Source organism: Catharus ustulatus, chromosome 4 (genome assembly GCF_009819885.2).
Source record: "Catharus ustulatus isolate bCatUst1 chromosome 4, bCatUst1.pri.v2, whole genome shotgun sequence".
Lineage (NCBI taxonomy): Eukaryota > Metazoa > Chordata > Aves > Passeriformes > Turdidae > Catharus > Catharus ustulatus.
In genome coordinates this window covers 73,247,342-73,263,822 of record NC_046224.1, presented here as the reverse complement: position 1 = coordinate 73,263,822, position 16,481 = coordinate 73,247,342, and the positions used below count along the sequence as shown (strand labels likewise).

At 36.6% G+C, this 16,481-nt stretch overlaps 1 protein-coding gene across 1 annotated transcript in view; it reads left to right on the top strand.

Annotated features, from left to right (window-relative positions):
* The window catches only part of PIK3C2G (phosphatidylinositol-4-phosphate 3-kinase catalytic subunit type 2 gamma), a 172,038-nt gene that overhangs the window by 36,303 nt on the left and 119,254 nt on the right, over positions 1-16,481 (top strand). Inside the window, exons 10-14 of the mRNA XM_042779210.1 lie at positions 2,608-2,803; positions 4,978-5,100; positions 8,671-8,802; positions 14,192-14,306; positions 15,743-15,873. Coding sequence (XP_042635144.1) covers positions 2,608-2,803; positions 4,978-5,100; positions 8,671-8,802; positions 14,192-14,306; positions 15,743-15,873 — 697 coding nt within the window. The remainder of the gene's footprint in view (positions 1-2,607; positions 2,804-4,977; positions 5,101-8,670; positions 8,803-14,191; positions 14,307-15,742; positions 15,874-16,481) is intronic.

Below are 16,481 nucleotides of genomic sequence, written 5' to 3'. Positions count from 1 at the left end.
GGATATTTGCTTAAACCCAAGGAACTCTGTTCCTGAAAATATCTTCATTCTGCATGTCCTAATAATTAGATAAATAATGCTGAAGGACATTTGTCTGCCTTGGTTGGCAGCTGAGCTGATTGCCTCCCAGTTGTTGCATTGCTGCCTTCACCCCTCCCATGCTGTTATAGCAAGTTGAGGGCTTTTGTTTGGTTTTGTCTGCTTGTCTGGTTTTTACATGTCTAACATCAGTTTTGTGACTCAGATAAACCACGAAAATCATTTTTCTGCAAACATGGTCAATGGACAGGGCAGCCTGGATGTAGTGATAGGCATCTTGCATCTTAATCACTTCCTTGCCTGGCACATGTAAATTTTCTGTTATGGAAAATACTCCATTGTGTGTTGTGTGTCACTGAGATAGAATCCATTTCTTCTTGCTCTGGAGACAAAATCTAAAATATTGCTTTATAATATATGCACCTATAATACAGATTGTGTTAAAATTGTACATTTTCACAGATTCTTAACTACCCTCTTTTGGAGAAAATGCTGAGAAGGTTCTTTTCAGAAATCATGACTTCAATAGGCCAATTTTCATAAATAAGGGGTTTGCTATTACACTACACTTACCTGTCAACCACTTTGAACAGATTGGAAACAAAGAATCTCTCAAGGAACTGTTGGTCCTTAATGTGGTGTGTATCCTTAGTGTAGTACTTTTCAGATAAAGTACTGGTTCAGTTAATACTCAGTTGATGTCTTCTTCTGGACCTCTTAAGAAGGTTCCATGTATATTCCTATGGGTAAGTTCTCAAAATTTAAAACAATTAATTTCAAATTAAACATTTAGTTTGAAGTTGCTAAGTGATTACACATCCAGGAGGACTGGGAATGAGAATTAAATTATATTCTAGAAAAAAAAAATCACTAGAGACAAAGATTTTTTCAAAACTATTGTGTTGAAGAATGATAAATGGTGAAAATACTAAAGAGGATAAATAAAAAAGGAAATTAAAGCCACGTGGTAGACAGAGACAGGAGAAGAACCAAGTTTTTTTAACCTGTTGATCTCTGAAATTATTCAATTTTCATATGTGGAAGATGATTACAAGATTGCAAGTTGTAGTACTCTGGCCAGTCCTTCATACCTGCAATAATCTCCTGTCAGTATCTGCAGAAGAAAACCTCAGTATACGCCAAACTATTTCAATTTTATGTATATTTCTATTGTTACATAATTAAAATCTGTCTATTATAAAGTGAAGATTAATTATTCATTTGCATTGTTTGCAATGCATTTTGTAACTCATTACTTCTGGTTAGTTGCTGGTTTAAAGGCAAAAGGTACCAAAGAAGGAGAATACAATTCTCTACTGAGGAGAGGGTTTTTTGGAAGCAGTTCTGTCAGGAGACTGGGATATCTAAATCCAGTGAGTGGTGGTATCTGTGTCTGATGTTGGGCAGGACTGCTGCACCTATCCCAAAGCTAACAAGAGTCTCAGGCTTCCTATTCCTGGGTTGTTCCTTCTTATTCTTCTCTTTTTCTTCTTTCAATAGACACTATGAGCTGATAGATGCCTGCTGGCTTCAGTTGCCAGACAAGCCAGGAAATATACAGTCAAGAGCTGTAATGGGTGGTGAGAGTATGATCTTGATCATGTAGAAAAATGTGAGTTAGAGGGATAAAAAAATGGAGAATTTGGGGTTCTCCTCTTGGAAGACAAATCATCCTGATCTTGGGACAATGCAATATACTCTCGCAACCTGGACCTTGCTTGAGAAACGAGTGCTCTTAACAGCTCTCTTCACTTGATGGAGGCTGCCAGGGCTGGGGATTTTAATTTACACTGACAATCAGGCAACCCCAAGCTGCTCCAAAAACAGAGAGGGAAGATGGATAAAAGCCAGTAATTGCAGAAAAGAAGAAAAAAAAAACAACAAAACCCAAACAAAAAACTGCAGAGCTGAAGCCAGAGGGAATGACATCAATAAAGGTGTGGTATAAGTTAGGATACAGCCTGCATTTCATTATTTGCATAGATACGTATGCCTGCATTATTTGTATAGATATGTATTTCAGTGTCCATTTTTCTGTAATATTATCATCAACCCATGACCACCTGAATGCTTTTTCTGATTGTGGCTGCTGTTTTATATGTTTTATTAGCTGCTTACCTACAGTTGCAACAACTTTATAGTCTTAAAATTTAACCAGTGCCTTTCCTCCATTTCACTGCTGCCTTGCCAGTTCCCTTGAAGTAAGTAGCTCCTTAGTTGCTGAAATGATAAAATTCCTACTTAATAAAAATCCTTCCAGCACAAAAATTCGAAGACTGAAATGGCATATCTGAGGTATGCTGTAGCTTGCTGCAGTTGAAAATGCTTACTTTGAAAATGCCTTAATTTGAAAGCACTGTAATGAAAGTCAGTTAATGATACACCAGAAAGGAGCTGAGGCTGGTTTCAGAAGCACAGATGGCTAATTGGCTTCAGTTGTAGGCTATGTCATTTTAATTAAATTTTATTAGGAAGCATTTCAAAGCCATAACTGATGGTTTAGGATAAATATAGTTCTTCATAAATGACCTACTGCTAACCTTTATTTATTCCTCTGTCTCCTCTCAGTGTTAATAGAGACTGCTGTGACTGAGCTCTCCATGGCCATCTCCCATCTCATCCATGCCTACAGCAGCAGCTTTGATGCAAATTTCCAGCTTGCCAGCACACCTGAGAGCCCTTTATGTGCAGACATCAGCCTAAACTCCCAGCTGAGCTTCACTGTTTGTGCTGCCCACAACATCCCAGAAGCCTGGGTGACCAGGTAGGGGGAGGTCTAGCCAGGGTTCACAAGATGATGTGTTGTCTCTTTGACAATACCCATTTTCCACAGACACCAGCTCACCTCCCCTGCTTTGGTAATGCTCCTAAACTAATGTTTGAGACTGTGTGATGCATGACAAGTAACTGGAAGGTTGGAAGCCCCTTTGCCAAGTTAAACACAGGAGTGCTTTTGCTTGAACCTAGTCTCACTGAGGCTTTCTCAGGAAATTTTGCTCTTGGTTTGCTCAAACTGTGTCATGTGGCTAAGCAGCTGAATTGGTGATGCCCTTCATAGATGTGATTAAAGTTTAGAGATCCAGGTATACCTACTATCAGCATAACACAGGAAAAGAAAAGGAGACTATTAGAATAAAAAAGAGACACCTCAATAAAAAGCTAATAGAAATATTCTCTTCTGCATTGCTCAAATTTGGTATAAGTAGTTGTCTCATCAAGTAGCTGCTTTTGCTAGTCTGAGCAAAACTGGTGCTCTTCTCTTACCACTCCAGTATGATCAGAGGAGGAAAGGTGAACAGTCTAGTAGCGTTATTCTTATGAGTCAAAAAGTTGTTTTCAACTTTTTTGTTAACTTTCCCATTGCTCCCTTTTTACTTTCAAACCCAAATGACCATGGGATCGTTTACATTATACTTTCAGCAAAAGACTGTACTATACAGCATTGCCTGTAATTGGCCATTTAACAGAAATCAGAGAGACTTTGTATTAATTAAGGTAATAAATGCAGAGCTATAATCACTATCCTGATTCCAGATGGTTATACCATTCCCACTGCATGTTACGTTTTACCAGAAAAATGTGATATTACACATAGCCTAAAGGTCACTGATGATTTCTATGCTATGTTCAAGCACATAAAAATGAGAATCTTTCTTCCTCCTAATCTCCCTTTCCAGTCTTTCCAATAGTCACAAATATCATGGACTTTTTCAGATGCACTGCTGCTCTAACACTTGGTTTCCTCAAGTTCTTGTTCATATTGTTCACATGCATGTTCCCCATTCTTATTTTTCTGCACTGCATGAATTCATGCTGGCAGTGCCACGGATCTCATGTTCTCTTTCCAAATGTCACATAATGATCTCACAGCTGTTTTAACATGTATTTTAACATGTCTATATTCCTGCATATGTATAATGTATAAAATGTATTCCATAAGAAATTGAATAGACTAGAATAGAATAGAATAGAATATATATTATGTATCAATACTATTGATTAAATAGCAGAACTTAATAATCTGGTTGTATTAAAACATTTTATTTCCTGAACTATCCTTCAACTCTTTGAAAAGTTTAGACTCTAGGGAAAGTAGTTTCTAGTCCTACAAGGTAAATTTTCGTTCTCTGAACTGACACCTCATAGGTGCTGCAGACTACAGATAATTTTATTTCAATCTAAAAAAAAAATAAACAAAAAGTAAAAATCAAATATGCTACAATAATTATAAAATATAATGTTCTCAAAGAGATAAACCATAATTCTTATAAATATGGCAAAGTCAGGTACCTTCTATCTGTGCCTGCTTCAGATCTCCCATTCACATTTGACTGTTTGCCATGATCATCATTCTTGTCAAGGATGAGGTCTAAAGCTGAGCCTGGCAGGAAGATCTGGAAGTTACAAGACTAATTAGGAACATTAATTATTTATAATCAATTTGGACTAATATCTTAAAAGATTTCAGTAAGAGGAATGTGAAACAAGACATATTCCCAGACCTGAATTTCACTCTGAAGCTGCTCAGTTCACTTTCTGAAGGCCAACAAAGAGGGATATAATGCTTCTGCTGTAAAAAAAAGTACATATATATTCCCTTGAGTACTAATCTGGTTTTTTACAGATTGGGAAAAGAAGGTATAAATAGAATCATGGAATACCCTGGGTTGAAAAGAACCTTAAAGCTCATCTCATTCTACCTCCTGCCCTGGGCAGGGACACCTTCCACTATCCCAGGCTGCTCAGAGCCCCATCCAACTAGGCCTTGGACACCTCCACACTTGGACACACTTGGATGCACATTAATATGATATGAATTATTATAATTCCTTTTCTCATGTAAAGATGGATTTTCACAAGTTCCTGAGTGGTTAACTCCAAATATACTGTACTGGATATAGTACATTACAATTAATTTAATTTTTTTCTCCTTTGTAGGTACAAAGTTTTCTCTTTCTCCTGTTTGCTAACGTATGCTGGGAAGACAATATGTCAAGCAAAGATTTGCAAAAATACTCTGGTTAAAAGATCCTTCTTTTTCCTGGCTGACTGGAATGAGAAGTAAGTTTTGGTCTGTGTTTGATATATGTTTATCTGACAGATATTACATATCCAATATTCATTAAAAACAAACAAACAAACACACACTTTTTTAAAATGAACGTTCTTCTGAGCCAATTAAACTGCACAGAATTCACAGAAACTTAGAGATTGGGGTGAGAAAAAAATGGGACAGCCAGAGGAAGGGAAATAGGCATAAGGTAAGTCTGGTCTGACAAGAAACTAAACTAAGCTGTGTGAATAGTTTTTGTTCACTGGAGACATTCAGGAGTACTGGAACTGAAATCAGATGCAACCAAAAGCTGTATTTCAGTTCTTTTGAGGAATTCCCCCTTTTGGATATATCACTAGTACATCTGCAATCCAGCTTGAGAACTTACTGTAACATTTCTTCAAGGTTCTTTTTTACCAAACAAGCTGATGGGGTTATTAGGTTGGGGTTTTATTTGTTTATTTGCTTGTTTAATTTTGGGGGTGGGGGGGCTATTTTATTTGTTTGTTGCTTTGTTTGGGTTTTGGGTTTTTTTTGTTTTTTTGTTTTTTTTTTTAACAAGAAAGATCTGCAGTTTTACAAGGAGGACCTTAATTTGAGACTGGAATTTTAAGGTAAAGGCTGCTTGTTACCTTCCTATCTCACACTCCAACAACATTCATTTAAGGTAACGGCATGAAAAAAAAGCATATTTGTAACAGACCAGAGAGAAATATGCATTTTTATGAGCATCTAGTCCATGAGGAAGCCAGATATTCTCTATACAGCTATGGATCATTCAGGCCATAAAATAAACCTGGCTAATACAAAATGATTTCTGATCTTATATTAGGATTGATTTGAACAGTGGAGAAAAATGGCAAGTAGTGTTTTGGTGATTGGGAATCTAGGTAGAGAGCTTCTGCCAAAGACAAGGCTTGCTTTATTCGCTGGTTTCCAATAATTTATTTTCTATTTTCAAGTGCTTTAACCAGTTAGTGTCTGAACTTTAACTTGATGGGGTTTTATGTATAAATATGAGCTTCTGTTAAACTCTGTTATCCTATTTAAACTTTCCTAGAATGGAAAATAATTTGATACCTAAGCAGGTTGCCTTGTAAAGTTTTTCTTGTTTGTTCTTTTATGAATGTATGCCTTGGGAAAGTGTGATTTTTTTCTTGGTGCAGAGTCCAAACAGGCTGGTACCATTCAGCTTATAATGTGTCAAGTCCAAATTTTCCCCCCTTATTTTCTCATCGGTTTCATTTTTCAGTGGCTGAGAACTCTTAGTTACTTTCTTTGGTCTTAGCTGGTTGCTCTTAATGTACTTATTTCACCATCTCCTCTTTTTCCATCCTTCATAATCCATGTTAAACCTACAGACATGAAGCATGGAATTAACATCAAGCCCTATTCATCACCTCAGATGCTTTCTTGGCAATGGGTTTCCCTCTTCTCCGTATTTTGTTTGGCTTGTCTATTTTGTTTCCGTTCTCTCAGGGCACAGCCTGTGTTTCCCCAGAGCTCTTCTGTGCTGAGTGCTTTTAGGAAACCAGTTGTATAACTTTATCTGATATCTGTGAATGGCACCTTCCCAGTGAGCAGCTTCTTTGTCTTATTTCTGGCCAGACTTCCATCCCCTTTTTCTCAGTCACCCACTTGGCTCAGCCTCCTACAGCCACAAAGGGTGACACCAACTGGGTAAATTCAGATAGGCTTTAATTAAAGTTCTTAAAATCAATCCAGATATTCCTCTTCTTTTGTATCACATGTCTCCAGAAGGGAAGTTTTGGTCCTCTTTGGCCCACACTTTATCTCTTGGGATGTGCAACTTGTCAGTGTGTCCAGGCTCATTTCCTTCTATAAATAGTGGTGTATGTGCCCTAGGGAATCTTTAGCAAGCATTTGTTTTTTGCAGTGATGAGACTGAGACTTTTCTTCACTGCTGACGGTTCAGACAGAGTGTTAACAATTGTCTGTATCACAAAATGCTTGTCTTGATTTTTTATTATTGTCTATTCAAAGCATTAATGCTCTTTAAATTTAACTCTGTCAAACATTTTTATGTAACAAGTGTTGTTGGCTTCTCAGTGACAAAGACAGAACTAGTTCTTTTTAGCAGGTAAACCAGTTCAGTTTCCCAATAACTGTTTCTAACTAATTATGAGTAAGGAAGAGTTCATGAGACAGGGAAAGCAAACTTGAAAGCTATAAATAGAGACACGTGGGAAGATAGTTGAGAGTTGCTTCTCAATTCTGTTCCTAGTAATCAGAAAGATTGCTTTGTTATTCAAAGAGGGAGGTGTGCAAATTTACATAGTTTCCAAAAGTTGGAAGACTGATGATCTGAAATATTGACATTAATGCTAATTTGGAGTATTTCAGATTTTTAGCTGAAACCCATCTACTTTTTTTCAGTAGCTCCTCAACACATTCAAGGAAACTTTCTCAAATTCAATAGAAATTTGATAGATTTGGAACGGGGAGCAAAATCTTATGCTGAGTTTTCCTTTTACTATTGCCATGTCTTACTTCTGGAACTCATAATTCTTATATTTTATAGGCTGATATACTTTTTAAATGTAAAATAGGCTTTTTAATTCAGTTTTTACTTTCTATTTAACTGTAGCCATTTATCTTTAAAAATGTTGAGTTTCATTCTTCTCTGAGATTCGTCTTTTAGTCTGTTTGCTTAATCTCCAGTTCATGCAGATCTTTTGTTTTCTTAACTATTGCATTATCACTGTGGAAAAATCCTTTTAACTCCTACCTCCTTATGTTGATTTGGTTTCTACAGAAAATATGTAATTAATTTTACTCTCCACTTGAGAAATTCAAGCTTCCACTGAATATACATGAAAAAGGCTAGAAAACTTTAGTAAAAAGAAAATGCAGACTTGCATGCATGTAGGTAGTTACATAGATGATCTTTCGATACAGAATGAAACTATCTGGCTTATTGAAATAATTCTAAGTTATGATTATAAATCAATTTTCATAAACTGTATAAATGAACTGAATGACCAAGCAAGCTAATGGTCAATGTGCAGTTGAGATGAATATTGATGAAAACTGAATTTTATCACTAAAAATGTGAATCTCTCATTGCTGTTAAGACAACATCTGCCTTTAAATTGTGGTTAAGAAATATCACACCATGACCAAGAGAATCGTACTCAGGAGCAGCTCTTGGTTTTTTAAGTGGTGTTTTCCTCTGAAGACACAAGACGGCCAATTATTCTGCTTTTCAATTCCTCCTCAACAGGTTGCTCATTCTGAAATAGCCTTTCATTGATAAGGTAATTCCAAAGCAAAGTTTAATTACGCTTTTCCTGCCTGTCCCAGCTCTAGTAATTCCCACTGAAGTGTATGACTTTTTATCTTCCTCTTCTCAATGCTATGACTCAGGTTAATGGTTGCCAATACTCATCGATGTATTGAAGGGATCTGTGTGTTGCATTTTCCTTCCAAGCGCAACTTCTGTAATTTATAGCTCAATATATGTTAGAGTATTGAGAAAAATGTAGCAAGAACCCACTTATTGTAACAATGATCACATTTTTTAACTTTTATTTTTCTCTTTTCTGATTTTTTTTCAGGGTCAACTTCCCTCTGCGAATAAAGGCTCTTCCAAGGGAAACAATGCTGACAATAAAACTACTGGGAGTAAACAGCACCTCCAGAAACACAGAAGTGCTTGCTTGGACGTGCTCCCCATTGTATACAAAAGAGTAAGTTTGGTTCTGTATGACCTTAAGAAAAGGTCATTCTTGAATAGTGTTGCACTCAACCTGGGAGAAATACAAAAAGAAAAAATTATTAATTTCAGGACCTCCTGTAACAGGGCTGAGAGGGTCACTGACAGCAAGCTGCTTTTGATGTGCCAGCAGGGGTTTAGGTAATTATTTAACACCTGGGATAAGGTTCCCTGGGCTTCTTGAAAGGCCTTTCCCAGTAGCTTTGCCAAATATGGTTGTTTTTTGTTTTGTTTTTCTGTTCTCACACACATTCATTCTGCTTAAATTGGGACAGTTAGTGGAGACCACAATGAGTGCGCTTCCCTCTCCACAACACTTTAGAAGCTTTCTTCTGTTTTCAAACCACTTCTTTCTACACAGTACAGAATGTACCAGTGGCTTAAAGGTGCTTGTAGCTTGAATGTCTCTGAAGTGATGGATAAAGATCAAAGATAAATTTTCTGAAGTGCTCTAAACATGTTTCAGTCGCACTGAGACATCTGAATTTAGACTGTGTCTTTGCAGTGACAGGATTTTTTAAATTTAGACTCCATAGTCCTGCAATACTCTCTGTGCAACAGAGGGATACATTCAAGCACTCACCTCTAAGCTATAGCTCTTTCCTTATCTTGAGACATCTTGATTTATTCTCTATATGGTGGCAATCACCATTGAAAATAAAATAAAACAAAAAATCTGATTGCACATATTAATTTGCTATATTTGAAAGACCTTGCGTTTCCTTGAACTTTTAATCTGAGAGGTGTAGGAAATAATTTGGGCTGGGCTAGATGCTTTTCCCATCTTTTCAGAGAAAATTCAAGGTTACTCTGCTTTTTTGTGACTTAGTGTTTAGAGCACTTAGCTTGAAGGAAGGAAAAAAACCAAAATCAAATCTCTGCTTCAAGGATTGCTGGGGCAATTTATTCAATGGCTTTTCTTTCTTAGTTAGTTCTTAAGAAGGGCACTTGACTCTTCTGTTGTGTATGTATTTTTAAAGAAAGCATGAAATATGTTTGAGGCATTATCACTTAATGAGGGAGCAGGTATCCCATTTACCTCCAAATATGAGAACTCTCTTCTTGAGAACCTGTGTTGTTCTGGAGGTTTTCTTATTTTCCAGCATTCAAATCCAAAAGGAATGAGTTTTGGAAGGCCTGAAAATCCTCAGCTCCCTGTGAGGTCTATTTTTTCATGTATGCCATCAGAGCAAGGACATTGGTTTCTGTTAGGTAGATCCCCAGGCCACCCTGGCATTTTCAAAAATTGGACTGAAAATGGCTCTGTTCTTTTCTGGAGCACACAATCAGCAGAGAGAAGGGGATACAGGGCCATTTTCCTTTCATTTGCCATGTAATTGTAGAGACCACTGCTGAAAAGACCCTTCAAAGCAGAAATCAAGGTTGAGTTGTTGCAGGAATGATTTAGGATTAGCATGTTCAACACCCCCTAATCTGATAGCTGTGTCATTTACAATTACAGAAATTACTACCACAAAGAAACCTAAAAGCCTTTTTCTCCTTTGGCCAACCACAGCTCCATAGGATTATTCAGTCCCTGTGATTTTAAATTATAGACAGACTAGTTTGAAAGTAAGAATTGCCCTGAAACTCCCCTTGCTGCTGTAATGCAACTAAACTTCCAGACTTATTTCAACAGTTACTTCTGAACTTGGAAATACTTACCAAGAAGAGATTTGTACCTCCAGTGTCATGTTAATATGTCAAGAGCACCTTGTATTACTGCAAAGATTATGGTATTAGGGTTTTTAAATAACCAACTCTGCAAATGTGTATAAAGAGATAAAAGAAATCTGACCAGAAAATCTTTGACAAAACATTTCTAGCTTGGAAAATAACACTTTCTCAAAAAAAAACTTTCCTCAGAAGTGAATTTGAGTTCTAAAAAAGTCTTAACATCCTTATGTCTAGAATTTAATTTACTGGGGAAAGGACAGAAATAAGCTCTTTGAAGAAGCCAGCTGCCCTGAGGTATTTGCCTGGGTCATCAAACATCCTGGTTCAAATCCCTGTCCCAGTTGGTCTTTCTCAGGGTCAGTGAAGATAAGGACAGAGTGTGGCTCCTCTTTTCCTATTCAGATGCTTGATAAAAAGGAAAAAAAATGTTTTGTTAAACATTGGAAAAAGAAAATAGATGTCAAACTTTTTTTTTTAATAGTGTTGTTTTTCATTTCTGTTATGTCATTGTCTGATTAAAACCACAAAAATTGTCTTCAAAGTTATTTGGTTTATGTTAAAGAGAAAAGGAATAAAAAACCAGTTTTGTGTTATTCACAGGTACTACTTAGAAACTTGATCTGTTAGGGCAAAAGAAGACTAATTAAAAATCTCTGAATTTGCTCTTCTTTGTAAATTTTATATCTAATTTCTCTTCCCAAATAATTATTTTCACTGCATGGTTGCATGTCTTTGTATTTTAATACTTTACATTTAATTTGAACTGAAGAGTAAAAAACCATCAACTTATTTTAACATGTATACAAATTCTTTTCATCTGTTTCAAGAGGTGTGAAGTTTCTCATGCTTTTGGACATGACCATGTTAAGGTCTGTTGCCAGATCAAAGACCTGCATTTATTTGCTGAGAGTTTACCACTTCCATTCTCCTCTGAAAAAGTACTAATCAGATTGCATGAAAAGTATACATACATATATATCAATATATATATATATATATATATAAACAAATCTAGCTCCCCATTTAAAGCATATTACTTATTATTTTATATTGCAATCTCCTCTTTGTACCTGGCCCATTTTGAAACCACACAATACCTAAAAATGTTCCCCAAGAATTTGGCCACGTTTAGGGTTTTTGTTGTTGCTAAAGACTTGTCAGTGAACAGCTGGTTAGCAAACTTCAAAGTTGCTTAATTTACATTATTTCCTGAATTCTAGTGTTATCTTTCACTCTTCCGACAGTTTTCTTGCAGTGTGCAGTTTTATAACATGATTAGCTGCTGGATATACACTGTAGTCTTAGCCAAACATGTGTTGGGATTCTTGCTTATCAAACTGACTTCCTGAAAATATTTTCCAAGAGTTGCCTCAATTGAGTTGTTTACTCTAAAATCATTGCTTGCAAACTGATTTTGTGTCTTTATATTTCTGGAACAAAATCCTTATCAGCAGAACCAAGTAGCAGAGAGAAGAATCTGTCTGTTCACTATGGATATCATGCTCATGATGCTAATTCCTTAATCTTTTTAATGGATCCTGAACTCTCACCTGTTTCTTTTTCTAAAAAAGATTATGCAACTTTTCCCTGTTTCATTCATCCACTTGGCCGCTGTTATTGTTCCATTTCTGTGCCTGTTCTTCTGGAGATGGCTGAACACCTACCTGCCCATGAAGTGAATTAATTCCTTGTTTTGCTTTGCCTTTTCACATGACATTTCACTCCTAATAAATTTTCTTTATCTCTGAAAAGTCCATCTGCCTTCAAAGATTCTTCTTTTTCTTCCTGGACAGGCTTTAGCCACGTTTGTTCTAGGTGTAAATGAGATTAATTAATGAGCTCAGGAAGGGTCTCAAACACATCTACAGCACCTCTGAGGTCTATACTACTTCTTATATTTGTCTACACAGGTTTCCCAGGAAAAAAATCCACTGTATGTATTTTTTTTAAAGGCTCCCATAGTTACAGCACAATATCAAAGTGATTAGCAGTAATGAGAGCTCAAAAGGGTAATTTAGTCTTCACATTCATTTGTTCTCAGCTACTCCTCTCCCTTCTAACAAAAGTGCCAATTATGTACAAATTATGATGTAAATCTTTGTCAACAAAGGATTAGTTGAAGAGATGCAACTCATTTATTAAAGGTCATCTGAGTGCACATCACAGGAAAACCTCTTTGAATCACCATTGATCACTTCCTCATTTACATCAATTACCTAAATGAGAGAGACTTCATATCACACAATTGTTTTCCTCCAAGTGTGATCTTGTTCATATCACAGCTCTTTTTCTGCCTCCATTCCCCTGCAAATGCACCTACAGCTGCAAAAAAACTTGAGAAAATAACTGTCTTTATCCTTCCCAGCTCTGTTCTCACAATAAAATAAAATAAAATAAAATAAAATAAAATAAAATAAAATAAAATAAAATAAAATAAAATGTCTGTGCTAATACCACAAACAGCTTGAGAAGTGAAAAAAGAAAAATTAGTCCTGAATCAAGTTTATACTCATTTATGTTGACTATAACAGTCACTTTGTGGGAGTTTCTTAAATCTTCTTCAGCTGACTTTAAGCAATTTATTTCAATTTGCAGTTCAAAATATACTTTCTTTACAGTAATGTTGCAAACTCATGCTGGGATCAAATAGTCCATCTGGTGTCCCTTGTACCTCCTAACATCTTCCTCTCAGGTGAAAGGCAGGCATTCAGCCCTTATTTACCTGGCTAGCTCTTTCTGCTGCAGAATCCAGTGATTCTCTCTTAGAGATTCAGTTGTTTTGAACGAACAGTATTTAAAAATATCTTAATGAAAATTATTTGTCAGTAAAAAAAAAAGGTGCTGGACATAATCAAATTTCTAACCTCGCTACTCATTAAGATATTGACAAATTAAGGGGTAAGCCCAGTGTATTATATCTTCCTTTATTCAAGTACTGTAATCTGAGTTGGTTTGTTATGCTTAGAATTTATACCCAAACTTTCTGATTTTATTCAAGGCTCCAGACTGAATTGTGCTGACCTTCCAAATCAGGCTGGGTTTCTTATCTGCTGGCCACATGCATGCCTGTTTTACTGATAAGCCTTCCTTGTAGCTGTAGTGCTCAGACTGGTACTTCAGACCATAACCTTTCATCTGTCCAAAAACTCTGTGTGGCACATGTGGTACAAACCATCCCACTCAAACTTCTTTCAGCTCTTTGGAGACTCTCCTATCATATTTTCCCCTCCCTGCCACCCACACATAAAATCATCAGGGCTTCCTTATGGAGGCAGTAGGTAACCATGAGTTTCTCCTTTTTGTGGAACAAATATGCTTCCCTCCACCTTTTACAGCATATCAGTGCTTCAGTCTCTACCATATTTGCCCTCAAAATTAAATCTCAATACATAAATATTGTATTATCCTTATTTTACACCTGGCTTAAAGGGCAGCCCCTGTCACACAAGAAGCCAATGGTGAAGTGCAGAGCTGACTCAGAATGTCTTGGCAGAGTGGGGTTTGTTTCGTGAACCCTGCAAATGCAGAGATGCTGCTGTGGCACTGATGCAACCTCTCCTGGCTGAGGCCAGATTTGTACTAGCCACATAGAAGTTTTGCTCTCCTTTTGTTTGTGCTTTAAGCTCTGCAGCTCCATGTCCTTTGGTGGGATTCAGTGAAGCAGTGTTTCTCCCTGTTTTTTGCAGGAGGCTCATCCATGGAACCGTGCTGCTCAGCATGGCTCTGCACAGCACAGTCCCCACAATAGTGATCACCCCGGGCATCTGCAGCACTGAGACTCCAACCTCAGTCACACTGCAGGTGAGACAGCCAGAAAGAAAAGCCAAGCTTGTTTTCTAGCAAAATGCATGGAAAAGGGATGTTCCCACAGCTCGTGGAGACCACCCAAACCAAAATCTTATTTCCTTTGCAGCTGCTCAAAGAAACACATCAAAGAAAGTTCTGCACAGCAGCTTTGCCACCTTCCCAGGTTCAGTTAGCAACTGGATATTCCAAGGACAAAGCCAATTGTTTTCTGTATTAAAAATCCTAATGTCTTCTAGCAAATGGAATGTAAAAGCAGATAATACAGATAAATGAGCCTGGCCTAAAAATAGCCTTGTTTTAACAGACAAGCAAATGGGGATTTTCCAGGCTGAGTTCAGTCAAAGACCATGGCTTAAAATATCTCCCCCATTAATAATTCAGGGAAGTTGAGACAGTAAATGGCTATTAATTTATATGTACTGAAAGAAATGAAACAGGTTTCTCATTCTGCCCACACCCCCTCATTTTCAGTTATTCCCAGCCATACAGCAGCACCACGATTTGTGAACTTGCTGGAAATGCTATAAATATATATTTTCATAGAAAATCTAGGCTTGGTTTGGAAGAGACCTTAAAGATCATCCAGTTTTGAAATGTGACTGAGTGTTTTATAGAGATTAGATTTGTTGACTTTTAGAAGAGTGATGCATATCAAATACTTTTATTAAAAAGTAGCTATAGATAAGATATTTGGGTGTGCATTACTAGACCAAAGCTGGATGTAAATTAAGCTGAATTTTGAAGAACAATCTGAATTTTCAGATAAGTCTACTCAGATTATCAAGTTAAGCTTTGTAGATTTGGTTGCATGTTTGCTTTCCTGTATCTTAAAAAACATTCTTAATTTCTGACAGGCATGTGTAAGAATGGAAAATTAGTAGATGCTGCACAATTTATTTATAAATTGAACATCCAGAAGAGAAATCAGGAATCTGATTTCCATATCTTGCAGTGACAAACTGCACATCAGAAATAACCTTACTTTTCAAAAAACAAACAAAAAAAATCTACATTAATGAGCTTTCCATTTGAGAAAATCTCATTAAAAAAAAGAAAGGAGTCAAAAAGTAAGAAATTTCTTTGAGATCATGCAGTTCTAATAAAATTGTAGTATGGTGGATGAAATTCTCCCAGGAAAGTTAGGTTCCATTGATTTCTGTGGATGGACTTTATCACCAAAGTACTTAAGTAACATATTACATACAGTGAGCATCCTCAAATATTTATCCCTGCTTCTTTTTGTCATACGTTGTATACTCCCTGTACTAATCCAAGATAACATTTATTGACATTTGTGTTGGAGATTATACATTGCTAAACCCCTTCTGTCTTTTTTTTACTTTTTTTTTTTTTTAATAAAGATTGACTTTCTTTTTTTCATTACTAACACCTTTTTTCCCTCTTGCTTTTCTTGCTTTTTTAAAATAAAGATCGACTTCCCAGAAACTGATCTGGAGTTCATTAAACCTGAACCTGAAGAAAGAAGAGGTGATCTTGTAGAGCCAACCCAGGAGTGCCTGGAGCACATTGCAAGGCTTTCACAGAAACATTCTCTCTTGCTGTAAGTTGTCCCAGCCTAGCCCTGCTGCTTCTTGCTGTGCTGTACCCACCCCATTGATCACAAATAAATGTATCCAATTTGTTAAACACAAAATTTTTCCTCTGATTTAGCTTGACTGACTTGAGAAATAACACCTATAAATGAAAGAATAGATCACAGCAAGGCCTAATACAGCCCTGGAGGTAGCACTGTATTTTACCAGTTTAGAAAAAGATTCTTTTTTCCCTTTCTATTACTAGATCTTTTCATGTCTTTGAGTCAAGAAACTTTTAAATTTTTCACTGAAAACACAGGATTTTCAGGTAATGCAGTACCTCTGTATCAGAATCAGCAAGAACACCTTTAGGTTCTATGGAAATCTACCTCCTTTAGTTATTAAACACTCACATTTCAGATAGAGCTGGGAAATGGCTTCTGAAAAATCTGCTTCAAGTTACAAGCAAAGAAAGAAATATGGAAAGTTCAGCTTTCACAGAAGGTGGAATAAAACACTCTGAAGTGAGGAAAATTAGTATTCTCTGCTATGTGAATGTTGTACTACCAATTAGGATTATGTACTGCATAAAATAATTTTGGGTGTAATCAGAGTGGAATTTGGAACCCAGGTG